General features: G+C 34.4%; 1 protein-coding gene and 1 pseudogene across 1 annotated transcript; one reads left to right on the top strand and one right to left on the bottom strand.

The window, feature by feature from the left end:
* Window positions 1–5,174: 5,174 nt before the first annotated feature.
* Window positions 5,175–7,258, top strand: LOC112184043 (polygalacturonase). The gene is made up of 5 exons (XM_024322339.1): window positions 5,175–5,202; window positions 5,683–6,148; window positions 6,250–6,540; window positions 6,662–6,890; window positions 7,026–7,258. The coding sequence occupies exons 1-5, from the start codon at window positions 5,175–5,177 to the stop codon at window positions 7,242–7,244; spliced, it is 1,233 nt and encodes a 410-aa protein (XP_024178107.1). The 3' UTR covers window positions 7,245–7,258.
* An 8,469-nt stretch (window positions 7,259–15,727) lies between these two features.
* Window positions 15,728–19,261, bottom strand: LOC112184042 (annotated as a pseudogene).
* Window positions 19,262–19,960: the final 699 nt, after the last annotated feature.

Here is a 19,960-nt window from a genome sequence, read left to right as displayed (position 1 = left end):
GAGCTACGGTGGTCCATGCGCCAGCGGTGGCGCGTGCAGAGCTTACGGCGACTCTAGTCGGAATCGGAGGTCGGAGTTTTGGGGTTTTTAAGGATAGTGCAGCTCTGACTTTGTTTATGGAGGTGTTGAAGCTCGATTTTTGGCCGAAGATTGGAGATTAGGGAAAGGCAATGGTTGTACTCCAACATTGGTGGTCTGCTGGCGTTAGACGGTGCAAAGGCTTTGAGCTTTGGGTGAGTGGCCTGGTCTGGAGGTCTACAGAATAGACCCTAGTGGCTATACCTTCGAACAATGTAGAGATTATTACTCTTCACGAAGTGGTTCGTGAATGTATATGGATTGGATCCATAATTACACATGTTCGAATAATTATGGTTTGAAGTTTACCATAGATGAGCCTACGAGCATTTAGGATAATGCTACTTGTTTTGAACAAATGAAGCAAAAGGCTACATCAAAAGCGACAACACCAAGGATAATCAGTAACAACAGACTCTCCTCAAGATCAAAGTGAACTAGGTTCAATCTGAGGAAAATATGACACTCACTAAGTCATTGCCTAAATTCCACTTTCGAGAAACGTGTTGGTAGCATCGTTTACGGAAGTTATCCGATCTCCCATAATCGTAGTCATCAGGGGGAGATGCATACATCAGGGGGAGATGTCTACTTGTATGGTCTCGAAACGTGAAGGGTGTGTTGTGCTCTTTTTCCCCTTCGACCGAGGTTATTTTTGTCCCACTGGGTTTTTGTTACTCGGCAAGGTTTTTAGTGAGGCAACGAGAGAAGCACCGCGTTTGGGCAACACAAGGGGGAGTGTTAAAGTAAATCCCTATTTGTGTGTCTGGCCCAAACTCTAGGTTACTTGACCTAGTGGTAATAGGGTTTAATTAGAAGAATCTAGATATTCCTATTCAATGTATGATTACCTTTCCTTGTATGATTCAGATTCTATGCATTGTAATCCTCTATATAAATAGGCCCCTATTATCAATGAGAATACACAACGATTTTCTCTCAATTCCCGTTTCTCTAAAAGTTTCTCTAAAACAAGAACATAATTTTCCAATATAATGCAACAATAAACAAAGAGTAATTGTTTTAGGTTTCGGTGACAAGACTTTCAAAACTCAATAATACTTTTGAAACTCTTCAAAACCATAATAAGCACGTTGAAAATATAAACCAATAAAGTGGTAAAGAGAAATGACTTATCTTCATGTCTAAGCATTCCACAAGGAAACATCCACCAATGGAAATCTAATCTTAAGATTGTTGGAAATTTGGTCGATGAATGTTATTTTCGTCATCAGATTTCGTTTCCTACAAAATTCCACAAATACAATATTTTATTAGTAAATAAATATAATCGTATTAATGGCATAACAAGCTGAAAATAGAAGATCAACACTTATCTTTTAGATTTGCGAGCCCCACCCAATGATTACTTCAAAAAGAGTTAAAGGTTAAGGCGTGTAAACATTGCCCTTAAGAGTAGATTTCGCCCCTCAGAAACAATGTCTCGGTGTAGCAGGTTTGTGGCACCCTACCCTCCAGGGTACAACAACTTCTATCCTTGTAGGTGTATATTCACAATACTCGGATCGTATTGAACAACTTGAAACTTTCTTTTGGTGGCATAGATAAATTAAAGGAAACACATAAATACTTTGAGCTCGGAAAGGAAACAAATGAGATTGAATTTCTTGTTGTATATTTTGATTTGGAAAGCTAGAGATTATATAGGGTAAGGATGATTAATGCAATAACAATTTGCCAATAGCAATTAAACTTTGTAACTTATGTAACAGAAATGAATATAATGACATTGATTAGGAAAAATAAAAACCGAAGGTATCAATTAAGGAATGAACCAATATAATTGCAGAGTTAACCAAATGAATAATCCAAACTGATGAAATCTTTGTAATAATCACAATCAAAGAGAGTTAATGACACAAAAAGAATTAATGACTATTACTATATGCAAATAACAGAAAGGAGGTTTCAAAAATAGCAGGTATTTTGAAATAGGAAAATGATTTGTGGCCTCAATCCTAGGTGTCATGCCATGTCACCTACACACATCACCAATTTGTCAAATCATGCCATGTAATTCTTGACTAAAAAGACTATCTTATCCTTCCAAAATCTAATGGCTCTAAATTATTTTAGATTTCATCTAAAAATAAAATATATTATTTTAGTTTTTTTTTCTTTTTCTTTTTTTTGTTATATATATATGTTTGTGAATATATATATATATATAATTCGTCAAAAAAATTATATACAAATATGTGTTTGTGTGTATAAATAAATAAATAAATATATATATATATATATTCACAAACATATATATATATATATATATATTAATGTCATAATTCTAACCCACAAATTTTTTAAAAAAAATTGATTAAAAAAAAAGTCAAATTTAAAATTGATTCCACAAAAATGGAAATAAAATATAGTAATATCTTAATTATAACCCATCAAATTTGGTAAATTGAAGTAATATTCAGCTCTTTTAATAAATGAATTTAATAAAATTAATGGAAGATTAGATTACCTTACACTAACAAGTTAATTAGAAAAGTCAAAAATCAAATTGGATCCACAAAAATGGAAAGAAAATGTATTGAAATCATAATTAAAACCTATGAAATCTGGTAATTGAAGAGGTAAGAAAATATCATTAACAAATTGAATTGATAAAATTCTAGATTCCATCATTTCAAAATTTCTCGATAATTTAATATTGTCGCATCCAAATGCAACATTAGGAAGTATTCCTTAAAGGTCAAGTGAGACTTCATTAATACAACTGTTCGTTTATTTTTACATGAAAAAACAATCATAATGTTATTAATACTATGTAGAAATTCAATGAACAATAGGTGTATAACACAGCAATAATCAAAGAAAAAGTGCAATTAAGGAAGGTGTAAAATAGAAGTCATCGTCCACATTAACATTAAAGTCAGCTAACATGTCTTACATGAACAAATAATTAATAAGTAGCTAATAATGAGCCAGTAAAGTTACTGTGGACTTTTCCCTAATGACATATTTACACTGAAATATAAATCATCATCCACACTGAAATTTAAAGTCAGCTAACATGTCTTACAGTAACAAATAAGTACTAAGTATCCAATGACGAGCCAGTAGAGTTCACTGAAGACCTTTACCTAATGTCATATTCACAGTTAAATAGAAGCCATCATCTACTGAAACTGAAAGAACTAACATATCTTGCACGAACAAGTAAGTATTAAGTACCCAATGATGAGCTAGAAGAGTTCACTAGAAACCTTTACCTAATGGCATATTCACACTTAAATAGAAGTCATCATCTACTGAAACTGAAAGAGCTAACATGTCTTGCACGAACAAGTAAGTATTAAGTAGCAAATGATGAGCTGGTCAAGTTTACTGAGGATCTTTTTCTAATGGCATAATTACACTAAAATAGAAGTCATCATCCACATTATCTTACAGTAACAAATAAGTACTAAGTAGCCAATATGAGCTAGTAAAGTTCATTGGGGACCTTTTCCTAATGACATAATTACACTAAAATAGAAGTCATCATCCATACTGAAATTTAAAGTTAGCTAGCATGTCTTACACGAACAATAAGTACTAAGTAGCTAATAATGAGCCAGTAAAGTTTACTGGAGACCTTTCCCGAATGGCATATTCACACTAAAATAGAAGCCATCATCCATTGAAACTTAAAATAAGCTAGTGTGTCTTGCACGAACAAGTAAGTACTAAGTAGTCAATAGTAAAGTTCAACGGGGAATCTTTCCCTAATAACATATTCACACTAAAATTGAAGCCATATATCATTCACATTGAAATTGAAAGTCAGCTAAGTACTAACATGTCTTATACGAACAAAAAAGTACTAAGTAGTTAATAATGAACAAGTGGAGTTCACTGAGAACTTTTTTCTAATGACATATTTACACTAAAATAGAAGCTATCATTTACATTTAAAAATCATTATTATCTATTGAAAATTTTGGGATCAACAAAATAAGTATACTTTCAAAAATTAATTTCCTCATGTGCAATATATTGTATTCAATATTAAGCAATTTCTTTTCAGATATCAACTTCCCAATCAATTTAGATATCTAGGTTTTCAATCACCAGATTTTATGAGTTAAAATTACGAGTTAAATACATTTTCTTTCCATTTTTGTGAATCCAATTTAATTTTGACTTTTCAAATTAACTTGTTAATGTAAGGTAACTAATCTTCCATTAATTTTATTAAATTTATTTATTAAAAGATTTAAATATTACTTCAATTTACCAGATTTCATGGATTATAATTACGATATTAATATATATACACACACACGCACACACACCACATTAATTCTCCATCGAAAATATATAAATTTTTTGGACGAATTATATATATATACACCCATACTTTTTTTTGAATATGTATAATGAAAAAAAATCCAAAATAATGAAATAGAAAGAAAGGAAAAAAAACCAAACAATATTTTTTTTAGAAGAAAGTCAAAATAATTTAGAGCCGTTATATATTCAACAACATATATATATATATATATATAATTTTTTTTTACGAATTATAGATAAATAAATATATATATATATATATTCACAAAAATATATAAATATAAATTTTTTTAGACGAATTATATATATAATAATAATAATAATAATAATAAATAATGTATATTCTCTAGAAGAAAGCTAAAATAATTTAGAGTCATTAGATTTTGAAAAGATAAGATAGTCTTTTTATTCAAGAATGACATGACATGATTTGACAAATTAGTGAGGTGTATAGGTGACATGGCTTGACACATAGGATTGAGACCACAAATCTTAGGCCTCATTGAGGCCCTATATCATTGCCCTTTTGAAATATTCTAATTAAATTCCAACAAAATCATGTAATGTACGTATACCTCTTGCATCAAGTGATCATACAAAGATCATACACAGTTGTTAAAGTGGCTAGGCACTGTGCTGCAATGCACAGTTTGAGCATTTCACATGCGCCGAAGGGGTTTATCTTGGGCCTAGGAAACCTTTGGGTTCCCCTTGATAAAGTCAAAAAAAAAAAAAAATCATACAGAAGAGTGTTGATAGCAAAAACTATCTTGATGGTATGTTTAAGATATATGAGAAAAGCGAGGGGAACAAGCCAAGGTTAGTTCTAGGCAGCTCCTTGATATCGTTAGGCAGGTTATTAAATTTAGATTTGGAAATAATTGATCTCTCCCACACACACACACACTTGGGATAGAAAGCACATGCAGAAGATATGATCTTTCATGAACGAGCTTAATTAATTAGTCCATACTCAAACTCAAACAACAATGAAGAAACCAACGAAACTCAAACACTGCAGGCCATAAATTAACTTGCGGTTCAAGCAAGAGAATGTCATGGTTGAACTGAAATTTTGAACAGCAGCTAGTAACAAACTACGTAAAGTTCATGTCGGCGCCACTTGCTTGCATGCCTTAGCTTTTCACTTTTTCTGCTCCTTCCAGAAAAATTGCATTATAAATACCCTCAAACTGTTTCAACTTCCCCACCACCACATTCATCACTCCTAGCTTCAAGTCATTAGCTAGCTCCTCCTTCTCTCCCTATCTCTGCAAATTAAAAACCCAACGTACGTAGAGAGAAAATGGCAAACAATTAACTACTCTAGAAGCCTTTTTGTTCTCTCACTTGTCCTTGTCTTCATGAATGTCAACTTAGCCTTAGGCGCAACTGCTTCAGTCACTTACACTGTGACAAGTCTGGGAGCAAATCCTGATGGCAAGACCGACTCAACCAAATCATTTCTCTCTGCATGGGCCAAAGCTTGTGTCTCCGCCAAACCTGCTGTCATTTATGTCCCGGTAGGGAGGTTCTTGCTTCGCAAATCGGTTTTTAATGGGCCATGCAAGAATAGCGCCATCACATTTCAAATTGCCGGCACACTCGTCTCCCCATCAGATTACTGGGTAATAGGAAATGCCGGTAACTGGCTTTTCTTTGAGCATGTGAATGGGGTTACCATCTCCGGTGGTATTCTTGACGGACAAGGCACTGGATTGTGGGACTGCAAGACCTCCGGCAAGGGTTGCCCGAAAGGAGCGACTGTAAGTTACCACAAGCGCACATGATATACATATAAAAAATAATATGAAATATCTTCTTCTTTACAGAATTTAATTTCTGTATCTGGATTATATGCAAACGTACACTTGGTTTTTCCAATTCGAACAACATTGTGATGAATGAAGTGTCATCCCTAAACAGCCAAATGTTTCACATAGTGATCAACGGCTGCCACAACGTGAAAATGCTAGGTATTAGGGTTTCTGCCTCTGGCAACAGCCCTAACACAGATGGCATTCACGTTCAAATGTCTACCAGTGTCACTATTCTCAACTCCAAAACTGCGACGGGAGATGATTGTGTTTCAATTGGCCCCGGCACCAGTAATTTGTGGATTGAAAACGTCGCATGTGGTCCGGGGCATGGAATTAGGTAAAAATTCTGCATGAGTATTGAATAATTAGGGATATGCGCTATACGCTCACTATAAAGCATTTGGGTTTTCGATATAGTCCTTAATTTAGCACTGATTTGGTTGGTTTGAGCTGTGCAGCATTGGGAGTTTAGGCAAGGAGCAAGAGGAAGTGGGAGTACAAAACGTAACAGTTAAAACAGTTACATTCACCGGTACTCAGAATGGGGTGAGGATCAAGTCATGGGGTAGACCCAGTACTGGGTTTGCCAGGAACATTCTTTTTCAACATGCTGTAATGGTCAATGTCAAAAATCCTGTTGTTATTGATCAAAATTACTGCCCCGACGAAAAGCATTGCCCTGGTCAGGTCAGATATCACCACGAGGTTGCTTTTTTGTAAATTAAGTAACAACTCCTGTGGATGAGTTATTTATAGTACTGTAATGCTTATCATACATTTTTTTTTTCCTGACAATATCTTTCTTTCTTTTTTCTTTAACAGGAGTCTGGAGTTCAAATTAGCGATATTATGTACCAAGACATTCACGGCACATCAGCAACAGAAGTTGCCGTGAAATTCGATTGCATGTCCAAATATCCTTGTAACAAAATCACATTGGAGGATGTTAAGCTCACTTACAAGAACCAAGCTGCTGAAGCTTCTTGTAGCCATGCAGGTGGAACAGCTGAGGGTACGGTTCAACCTACAAGTTGTCTGTAGAAGAGGAAATACACAGTTTGGTTGGTTTATAGAAGTAACTTTGTCCGCTACGATACAAGAAGAAGGAGAATTATACTAAATTTTTAGAGGATTATTTTTAGTAGATGCAACTCGTTAAGTACGTAGTTGATTGAGCCTGTGGCGTTGGAAGCCCATTAATTGGGTTTCTAGGAGCCTAGCCTATCCTATATCCTTGCAAATTTGCTAGTTAATCAAGTTGTCTGAACAAATCCATTGTTGAGAACTTGTTTCAGCATATGAATGCTATAGTAATTATTTTTCAGTGTAATGGTCGATCAGAATTTATTATTTGAAGTGATTATCCAAGTTGACAAAGAACCGAGTTCGTGCCTCAAGTTTGGGTTATTTTCTGCATTTCGACTTTTGTAGTTTTAATTGGACCTCTACTTTATTGTTAGTTGAAGGTCTATTTTCTGCTTTCTTGTAAATAATAGAAAGGTGTGTGATCACACGCGACTTTGTTGGCTACATGATTAAAGAAATCAACTGTGTTTCTGTTTTTCTGTGAAATTATTCATTCTATTTATTCATGATTCCATTGTTATAAGGCCTCGTTTGTTTCGCGGATTTGAGGACTTGGGAAAGGAAAGTTATTCATTTCCTTTGTTTGGTAACCATAAAGTCCGGAAATGCTTTTCTGACATAGGGGAAAGTTGGGGGTAAACTCATTCCACTCAAACTTCATGGGATTGAGTTTCCCATCCCATTTCCCAGCATTAATTGCTATAATTTTGGACAATAATACCCTAGCATTAATTGCTTGATCAGTACCCTTGGCAGTGTTGAAAATTCATTCCAGGGTGTTTTTATTTTAAAATAGAAGGGTATTATTGAAACATTGATATATTTTTACTTTCCTTTCCTGCACCAACCAAACATCGGAAGGGAAATCAAATGATCTTTCCTAGATGCTTTCCCTGCTTTACCAAAACAGGAAAAGAAATTTGACAGGAACTTTAGTTTCCATTCCCCATGGGAAAGACAAGGGAATCGATTTCCCTTCTGTGAACCAAACGATGCCTAAAGGCAGTGACGTTTTGCGATCTTTGAATTATTTGATGATTTGTTTTGAGTTTTCTCATGTGAGATTGTATGATCTCATATTATCAATATTACCCCGCACATGTGTTGAATTTTCAAGTCATACACTAAACAACTTATATTAGGTGACTTGGAGCCCGTGATAAAGTAGGGGAAGTCTAAGGTATGTTGATGTTTGTCATACATCAACTTTTTAATAAATATATATTAAATTAAATTAGTTGGTGAAACCTGTTGTACAGGTCAACAAGTTATCCACTTATAATTTGACATGTGTACTTAAACAAAAAAAATTACCATACTAAGTGCTCATTTATTGTTTTATACGTAAATCGTTCAAAAACTTGTAATGAAGATCATAAATATAGTAATTACTTTGATTACAACTATAATTATCACTAAATAGGTCAAATGTGGTCTTTGTTGTAAAATGTCTCATAGATGATATAATTTACAAAAGAAAGGACTCTAGTTACAAAAAGAACAACTAGATTACAAGAATAAGGACTTGAAAAGTTTTAGGTTTAATATGATTATTTACCATATAAACAAAACATTTGTTGTAGCATTGGTAAAGTGATCCCTTTTTTTGTAAATGAAATCATATTTGAAGTAATTATCATAAAAAAAATCATAATTACCACTTTATACCTCAATTGTTGTAATTATTTATAGTAAAATGCATTGTGAAATGAGTAATTATCTCATGGATGATGAGATTTACACAAGAGAAGTATTAATTACAAAATAGAGAACTTTAATATACAATTAAGGACTTGCGCCTCATTTAAAATATATACATAAAGTCTTACCACTTTGATAGCAATTCGTTGTCACATTAGTAAAATGGTTCTCAGACTTGTGATATAAAAAATTACCACAAATAAGAGCTTGACTACTACTACAACAATTCGTTGTCTCATCGGTCAAATGGTTCTCAGACTTGTAATATTGAAGAATTACCACAAATACAACCTTGGTTATTACTTTGGACCTCAAATATTGCTGTAAAATCTAGAAAAAAACATTGTCAAATAAGTAAATAACTCTTATAGGACAGTAGTTACAACATAGACAGCCTTATTACACCATAAAAGACTCACCGCAAATTTACTTAAATGGGTTATTATCACAAATGGTACCTGAACTATACCTCAATCTTATCGATGGTACCTGAACTTCAATTTTGATCACAACTAGTACCCAAACTTTTCGATTTCATTTTAAATGGTACCTAGAGCCACCTCCGGTCACTATTCCGACTAAAAACGGCATGTGAGGCAATCATAGTGATGATTTTTGATGATTTCAAGGGTTGCAATCATATATAGTGATGATTTTTTGATAATAGACTTGACTTGAACTTGTTTTTTTATTTTTTTATTTTTTTTATTTGGCTTTTTTGGCCGGAATAGTGACCAAAGGTGGCCTTAGGTACCATTTAAAATGAAATCAAAAAGTTCGGGTACTGGTTGTGATCAAAATTGAAGTTCAGGTATCATCGATAAAATAGAAGATAAATTCAGGTACCATTTGTGATAATAATCCTACTTAAATATATGAAGTTTTACCATTATAGCAACACATTCGTTGTTTTATTAGTAAAGTGGTTCTGAAAACTTGTAATAGTGAAGTATTAACACTTATTACAACTAAATTACCACTTTTTTACCACAATTTGTTGTTTTATTGGTAAAACGGTTCTTAAAACAATATTGAAATATTAACACTAATTACAACTTGACTACCACTTTTTACAATAATTCGTTATATCATCAATTTTATGACTTAGGCTTGGAACATCGAAGCATTATCAAAATTACAACCTTAATTACTACTATTGACCTCCATTATCGTAAAATCAAAAGAGAATATAATTTTTTTTTTTAACTGAGGACGGGTCTTCTCTATCTGCCTTTCTTTTCCTCTCTGTTTCTTCCTTCTTCCTTCTTCCTTTTTCCTTCTTCCTTGGTCCTTCTTCCTTCTTGGTCCATTGTTGAAATTCTAGCGTATCAGAGTCATGGCGGCTTGACCATCGCTCCGCTATCACTTCTCCATTGTAATTCTCTCCATCCTTAGTTTCTCTTGTGTTTGAATTTATAGAAATCTAATCGAATAAGCCTCAAAACCCCCAAATCAAAATTCCAAACCCTAAAATTTTCAATCTCTCTTAGTCGTCCTCGGAGCCAGAAGACGACTAATCCGAACTCTAATTCCAGTGATGTCCAATCCGTTGGGGTTTCGTCGCCGCCACTTGAGCCCCCAAGTCGCCGTCAATTCAACCAACAGGCCTTGATCACTACTAGAATAAAGCCATCAAAAATCAGCTAAAAATCGATGAGAAACAAAATCAAGACCGATGTCTTAGTGGGTGATGAGAAAGGTCCAGAAAATCAAGACATCGGTTTTTAGCCGATGTCCAAAATAATTATACACATCGGTTTCTTATCATATTTCGATGTCTAAAATGAGTCTGGACATCAGTTGATTTGTAAAAAACAGATTTAATTTCTTGTTATGACATTATTTCCGTCAAGTTTTTGATTTCTTTATCCATATTTGACATACGTTTTAAGTAGAACCAATGTCTCTATCTTTCTGTAACATCAGTTTTGTTTTTTCAAGTGGTTTGTTTATCATTCTTTTACGTCAGTTTTGAGTCTAAAAGTGATTTGTTTCTATATACACAAACATCAGTTCATTCATACATAAGTTGTAGAAATCATCAAAATGAGAATACAAATAGTAAGCTCCATAAGAAAATTACTATTGATAAAAAGAGAGTACGTACAATTTGTAGGGAGAAGGGGACATAAGGCCTAAACTTTTCCAAATACAACAAAAGAAAAGAGCAGAAGGCTTTCAGGTTCTGAGCAACTTCAACCCAACAATCTAACCAAATTTTGTGTTCCACGGTGCTTATAATGTTGATTTCATTATAGAAATTTTCTGCTCTATGCCTATTGCTAAAGAAAAACCTCTTCACTGCAATCTCTCTCCCATCAGGCAAAACTCCCTGCAAAGATGAAATTAACCAATTAGTTTCTGCAATCACAATAACACGTTCAGTTCTAGTTCAAAGCATATGGAGAAAAGCTACCCTTATAAACTGTTCCGAAACCTCATTGTCTAAGCTTATTGTCATTACCAAAAGATTATGTGGTCTTTTCAATTGTAGAGTACTTAAAGTTTAAACTACCGTCATTGAGGGTTTTTGTCATCTTTTCTGCATCATTGAAACCTAAGAAAAGAACCCATGAAAAAATACATTATGAAAACATTGGAGAATTACTGCTAGTTGCTCATGAGAGGATGGGGTACGTTGGGTATTAACCTTATTCATATTGAACCGTAGGAGAAAAGGATTTTACCTTTTCTTTTCTATTGTATATATCTATGCTTCCAGATATAAAATCCAATAACTCGTTCAACTACCAAAATAACTCTTCCAGATATCAAGTAGAATATGCAAAAGAAAGGGAATTAAAAAACAAAACAACTAAAATCAGAACTGCCCAACGAAACTCGGGCTTTGATTTTAATATCTCAATTCTCAACACTAATTATATTGTTGGTCATGTATCACGATAAAGACCCTTGCATAATTATATCTTTGGCGGAGCTAATACCTATTGTACATGCATCAATAATTGTTGTACGTTGTAAAACAAGTTTTTCCTATATGCCAAATATCAAAGACCATGATTAATCATTCACCACTTCACGTCCAGCTCTTCTACCCACCTAGTTCCAGCAACTAATACTTAACCAGATTGATAGTATTGCTAAGATGCAGTCTTTAAAATTACTTTCAACCCTGACACCTAGCCAACTATTGTCGCTCTAACTTCTAAATATAAAATTGATTTAGTAGTTCTACTTTTCTTGCCACACCGTTCACCATATCTACACTAATTCTATGGACATGAAAGAAACAATAAAAGGTAATTGCATTTGATAGAATCAAGATTCAAGAAAAGCAAGAATCTTACTTCAAAAGTATGTGATGACACCCAAAAAGAAAAGTCCTTTGGAAGTAATCAAGAGTCCAAGATGGTCCAACCTGCAAGAACTCATTGTAAGAATCATAATCAAGAAATCATGACCTCAAAATAAAGCGAGGGGGTCTTCATCAAAGCTCTGATATATGGCATGGTTGAAGAGAGAGAGATCTGGGTTTGGGAAAGAGGTGAAGACATGGTGGGTGTAGCGAGGGGAAGAGGGGAGAGAGAGAGGCGCAGAGAGAGATGACAGTGGAGGCTAAGGAGGCGTTGTGGTGGAGATTGGACTGGAGAATGTGGTCGTAGAATTACAACTAATCATGCTGCAGGAAGTAAAAACAAATATGGTACCAGAAAACTTATGAGTATTGGGAGACCTATCCTTCCTCAACGCACTTCTTCATTCATCTAGTCTTCTCCTTTTCAACTTAGGGTTTTATCAGAGCAAACGAAAAATTTGTACCAGAAGAAATTGAACGACTTCTTACTTGCCCTTTCAATTTAGGGTTTTCTGAGAAAGTCTCAAATTTTATGGTTGATATAATTTAGAATTTTGCAACAAAAAAAAAAATGTTGATACAGGCTAACGGGTAAGCAGGTTACCATTATTGAATATTCTGAACCATTAGATATAATCTCAGTTTAATTATATCTGACGGTCTAAAATATTCAAAAAAGTTAATGTATGACATACATTAATATACACTAGAATTTTCCGATAAAGTAATATAGGCTTCACAACAAAAAACAATGGCAATAGATGAAGTTGACCCAAATATTTATAAACCCATAAATAAAGTCCCCATTTTCCATGTGAGATTCATATTGTCAACACTCCTCATCTGATTCTGCCATTCATCACAAGAGTTGGTCTCATTTGTGTTCTTCACTTTTTCTTCATTTCTTCACTTGTTCATCATTGTTAATATTTTGTTTCTCCTTTCATTACCCTCTCGATGGAAATTGTACTTGCATGAGCATTTTGCAAGCATAATTAGCTCTAATGAGCCACACTCATACTACCGCCATCAGTACCAACAACCATCAAGAGTGTGACCTATGGAAACACAGCCAAATAGGCTATCACCTGAGCCCCGGCTCACCTCCAGATCACCGCTAACGCGCTGCCACGCACCGCGCCAATATCACCTTGCTGAAGCATCAGAAGCTGGGAATTGAAGCATATTAGTCCCACATCGAGAACAAGGAAGAGATCAGTCTCTCCCCCACTTATAAAAGGTCCACTTCTCTCTCCTTATTAATTACGCATTTACTACTTACCTACTGTTATACTGTCAACATAAATACATTGACTAACTTAGGCATCGGAGAAGAGAAGACCGCCCAACGCAATCTCCCTTTGACGCCCTATGTATTTTATTTGACAGATAGCGGGAGCAACAAGAATATCACAAGTAGCAGTTCGCCCCTCGAACCAGCGTTAACCAAGATTTGGCTACCGCCCAATCTTAGACATTAACAGAAATAAAAATGCTTCATTTCATGGTGATACCCCTTCACTTCCAATCCAGAAGTGACTTCTTCCATGAGGAATTGTTTTCTAATACAGATGTAACCACCAAGAGGTCAAGGTTTGATATCAATGAAATTGTTTAATTGTAAGTTGACGTTTTCATTGGTGCATATATGCCTGAAAGTACGTTGGGGTGTCGGAATTGTTGTGACTTATGAGAAACAACATAGGAGAAGTTCGATCAGCTAGTTAGAGTTGTTCCTCACTATAGCTAGTGTTTCTTCTCTTAGCTAGTCATGTAGATCTTGCGATCTTATTCGGGTTGCGCGCAATTAGCTATCTGGAGTATGATTTCCTTTATGTTGGTTGAATTGTTTGAGTATTAGATAAATGACTCTAATAATGTTATCGAGTAAACCTAACATCATATGAAATCATGAGTTTTTATAACTTTAAACATATAAGAACCTCATGAATGCATACTTGAAATCATGTATGTACCAGCTAGCTGCCTAGCTCACACATATATAAGAATGGTTTACATACAAACCAGCTGGGGTTGTGTGTGAAGATCAACGATTTCAACAGAAAAATTTGTACATCAAATTAGAGACACAATAATATATAGAATATAAGTTGGTGGTTTGTAATAGTACAGAGGTTTTTTTAGATAAAACTCTACACTTGTTTTTTGAGATAAAACTCTACACTTGTTTATTTTAAATAAAATTATACAATGATCTATAGGTTAAATGGGAATTAATTATTTCATAACGTTTTGAAAAGGTATGAACAACATATGCTAAAGAAAATTCATACTAGCATGTAATGGCAAAACAAAGACAATTCCGATCGATAGCATGATAGCAGTTCAATTGAATGATAATCGTACCTTTTCATCCAAAAATAAAAAATAAAACAATAATAGCTTATTGATGATATGGGCCCTATATAATCATATTGATGATACGTTGGTGTGCATGTATACATCTTGACATAGCCTTTTTTTTTTTTTTTTTTTGAGAAATATGTTCACATTGCCTGAACAAGGAACGATCCCTGAAACAAGTAACATGCATTCATGCAAAAACCGCTAAACGGTTCTGTAAAATTGAAGACTATGCCTCCTTACGAAAGTGATATGATCTAATTTGTCGTTTTGAATTTGCTTCTCCATGCAGGAACATTTTTGTTGGATAATACATTTGTACATTATTTAAATTGTTGTATTATATATCCAACAATAACGCATGGATACATAATAGCATTGATTTTGCAATAGATATTACATTCTTTCTTTTTTTTGAACGCGTGGGGTGTCAGTTCATTAATAGTAAAGTAGGAAACATTACAAATATGACTCACCCGGACTCCGGGCAATGACAGAATAGAGTCATGAATGAATAATCTAAAACCCTAGACTACTCAAACATAATGTAACCATAGGATTAGGCTCCAATGCTTCAAGTAACCTTGACACTACCAGGGTAGACTCCGCACACAATCAAGACCCTACCCTAATATTATTCATGTTTCCAGAGAAAAACCCTAGACTGGGGATTCTCCGGGCTCAATGAACAGATAAAAAATGAAGATAAAAAATCGAGGCCCAAAAGACCTACGAGCCCATGCTACATCCAAAACCAATTGGCAATGGATGGAGCGGCGCAAACCCTTATGAACTCATAGGCAAGGTCCCATTTTTTCGATGTGGGATGTATATATTCTCAACAGTAGTGCTTCAGTTTATTTAAGCAGATAGCCTCAAAGCAGAAAAACACAGAAACTACAAAGTGGAAAGAGCTAGATGGAAGTTATTTTTGACTACAGAGTAGTAGAGTGAATTACCAACTAAACATGAGTCAGAACCACATTGCCAAACAATTACATAATTACATACTGAATCAAATGCCATGCCAAGATATATCAACACATTAATTAAGGGGTTACGAAATAGGACGACGGCTCAACACCTTACCTCTTGCAGTAGAGTCCTTTGAAAACTTGATCTTGATTGTTTTAAGTATGGCTACAGCCTCTTGCATGTTTATCCTCTCTTCCGGTGATTCTGCTGAACAAACAACAGCTAATCTCATAATAGATGATGAGCACTCCTTGCTCATGAAGTCATGATCCTCCTCAGTTCCAAGTAAGGTAGAATCCATAACTTCAACTATCGCATCTGCAACTAGGAAATTTGTAACCCATTGATTTATTCTCATTCCCCCAACGTAGATCTCATCAGTTGGCTTCCTTCTTGTGAATGTTTCCATCACTATAATACCAAAACTATACACGTCCCCTCTTCTGGTCACTATTCCTTCTGTTCCATACTCTGCATATATAAAATTTATTTAAAAACAAAAATACTTTTATAATTAAGGACAACATACAAAATTGAAAGATAAAGTACAACACCTGGAGCAATATACCCAATTGTGGCTAGGGTCATGGTTTGAGTCATAGAATCTCCTCCACTCAAGAGTCTTGCAATACCAAAATCAGCAACATGTGCAACCATATTATCATCTAGTAGGATGTTGCTTGGCTTCAAATCACAATGGACAATAGGTACTTCATAACCCTGATGAAGGTACTCCAATGCCGATGCAACATCTATCATTATATCCAACCTCTGCATTATGTTCAAAGAAGAATTCTAAGAATACAACCACTTCTCAAGGCTCCCATTAGGCATGTAATTCAATACAAGACCTTTGAAATCAATTTGACTGCAGCAACTGATGACTTTGACAAGATTTCGGTGATAAACATTACTTAGCACTTCACATTCAACCTCAAAACTTGTAAATGCCCCTTCTAACTCCAAATTGAAAACCTTTATTGCAACCTCTATCCCATCTGACAATGTTCCTTTATATACTGAGCCAAAACCCCCAGTTCCAATTAAGTTGCTCTCATTGAATCCATCTGTGGCACTTAAGAGCTCTAGATATGAAACTCTTCTCCATAAAACTTGTGGCGTCAAGATAGTATGTGCTGCAGCATTCGCATTCTTTTTTCTGCAGAACATCAACATCCAAAATATGGACGTCGCTAGAAGCATTGCGGACAAGATCCCGGGAATAACATATTTCAAGATAGACATTCTAGTTTTTCTTTTGCATGGTGGAACTTGAAATTGCGATGCACCACAGAGTCCTTGATTTAAAACAAATGATTCAGCAGAGAAGTTTTTGAAAGGACCACCTGTTGGAATTTCTCCTTGGAGGCTGTTGGAAGACATATTCAGGTACTTGAGATATGAGAGTGCTTCTAGAGACTTTGGAATGACTCCAGTGAAACTGTTATGAGATAAATCCAATCATTCTAAGCTTATGCAGGTTGCAAAGGAACTAGGAATAAGGCCTTCTAGATTATTATGTGCTAAAGAGAGATTGACCAAATTCAATAAACTCCCAACGCTGCTCGTTATACTACCAGATAATTGGTTGTATGATACATTTATGTGTGTAGCAACTTTCAAATTACCAACACCATCTGATAGAGGTCCAATTAGAGAATTGGATGACAAGTCTATTTGCAAGATATCTGTAAGTCCCCACAAGGTAGATGGTATTGTGGAATTCAACAAATTGGAGTCTAAGTATAGAGTTCTTAGAGATGCTGTTAGATTACCCAAGCAGGAAGGTACATAACCAGAGAGTTGATTCCCACCTAAATGCAAAACACATAAGCCTTATAGTTGACAAAGTTCATCTAGAATGTATCCTTGCAATGTGTTATTATACATATACAAACCTTGAAGATTCAGTAGTCTTCCCATTGATCTTGGAATTGGCTCGCTCAATTGATTGTGTCCAAGGGACAAAACTATCAAGCTACTCAAGTTGCCTATATCACTAGGGATGTTACCTCTCAAGCTGCAATCTTTTAAATAAAGATTTTGAAGTGATGCAGAGAAATTACCGTAGACAACCGGAAGCTTGGTATTTAATGGATTGCTTGAGAAGGCTAAATACCTCAAATTTCTAAGATTTGCCAGACAAGACAAAATATTAACTTCTGAAGTAGAGGTATCAATGGTCAAATTATTGATGAATAATGCGAGCCATTCAAGGTTTGTCGAGAGGCACAGAGTTCTTGGAATAAATCCAGAAAAAGAGTTACCTCCCAGACTTAGAATCTGAAGCTCAGAAGCATGGGAGATGGATTTGGGGATTATTCCACTGAGGTGATTCCCTCCTGCTCTAAACTCTTCTAGGTTTGGAAGCGCAAGGCCTATGTTTGCTGGGAGGCTACCTGAAAGCTGATTGAGGCCAATATTTAATGCTATTATTGTGGACATATTGAAGATTGAGGATGGGATATGGCCATTTAGATTATTCACATAGAGCACCAGTACCTCTAAATTTGGAAGATAACCAAACTGATCATATGGTATAGTACCTGCAACAATTAATTGGCATTATTAAATACTCATGTGAGAAGATTTTTATGAAGGATAGAGTAAAGTTGTGGATGGTTTTCTTTTTCTTTTTAGAAAAAAAAAAAAAAAACTATTAGTCGATCAATTGTACTCTTTTGATACTCTTTTTTACTTGCTCTGATCAAGCAGAGTAAAAGAAATCTCTATTTCAATAAAAAAATAAAATAAAAATTTGTGGAAGGTTTTTTTTTCTTTTCTTTTCTTGAACATGGGAAAGTGAGGGGAGAGATAACATAAAGAGAAAAGGATAGTGGGAGAAAAATTATCAAAAGTTTTAGGAAATTATATTAAGATTTGTCTAACATAAAAAGAATACTATAGGAATACATCAGACTAACATAAAACAGGAATAAATTTGTTAGAACAATATAATATGATTATCAAAATATATATAAAATGACCAGAACATCTTTTGGATTGATAATTCTATGAACCCGTTTATAAAAATGTATAATGGTAATTAAATATATGCAATTGAGATTATGAATACCTGTCAAGCTGTTTGTGACAAGGCTAATCTTCTTTATCCGAGTTAAGTTCCCAATTTCTTTAGGTATGCTTCCACTAAACATGTTATCCCTCAACTCCAAAGTAAGAAGTTGTTTGCATTGCCATAACTTGGATGGAAGTGGACCATCAAACTGATTGATACCTAAATTCAACGCTTGAATATTTGGAAGATGTTGACATATATTGTTCGGAATTCTACCATTCAAGTTGTTTTCATAGAAAGTTACAATAGTCAAAGATGACATATTGAAGATACCCATAGGAAAGGGCCCTTTTAAGGCATTTTCTTGCATAGACAACTTTTCTAGTTGATTCAAGGTGCCGATCTCATTTGGAATCTCTGAAAAATCAACACACTCTAGCTTATACAAGTTTATGATATACTCTATACTATTTCATAAGAATAAACAAAATTTAAAAATGGGACAGGCAAGGTAACTAATTATCCATTTTAATTAACAAAATCGATGGAAATCATACCTTTAAAGTTATTATCATCAAGGTAGATCTCCTTCAACATTGTTAGATTCCCGATTTCTCTGGGTATTCTACCTGTTAATAATTATTTATTAGATATCGATCTCCTTATCTTAACAAGCTAGGGTGCCAATCATATATAATTGAGAAAACTTATAATCATTACCATACATTGGTTACTTGGGAATAAATTATATCATGAGAACAAAATAAGATAATTATTGGTTAAAAAAATGATTATTAAAATATTAGCTGACTTTACGAATACTTGTCAAATAGTTCGAGCTAATATCAATCGTTCTTATCTGGGTTAAGTGATAAATATTAATGGGTATGCTATGTAATAAAAAAGAGTCGTTTACATTGCGACCATTTGGATGGAAGTAGACCATCAAGCTAGTTGTAAGAAAAATTCAACTTTTGAATGTTCTGAAGATGTTGACATATATTGTTTAGAAGACTTCCGGTCAAGTTATTTTCATATAGACACAAAATAATCAAACAAGACATGTTGAAGATAGGTATAAGAATAATTCTTTTAATTAAGGCATTGGAGTTCACTGACAACTTCTCTAGGTGATCTAAAGCACCAATGTCATTTGGTATTTCTTAAGAATTAAGAATGATATATTATAGTTGATGATCTCCATACCAGATGTCTGATTGAAGTTTCAAGTATGGGGCATATGCATGGTTATTTTCTCTTTAGCTAATCCTTCAAAACTGATTTGTGGGCCACCTA

This window comes from Rosa chinensis, chromosome 2, assembly GCF_002994745.2.
Source record: "Rosa chinensis cultivar Old Blush chromosome 2, RchiOBHm-V2, whole genome shotgun sequence".
NCBI lineage: Eukaryota > Viridiplantae > Streptophyta > Magnoliopsida > Rosales > Rosaceae > Rosa > Rosa chinensis.
The sequence above is the reverse complement of the archived record's forward strand: the minus strand, read 5'-3'. Positions and strand labels throughout refer to the sequence as shown.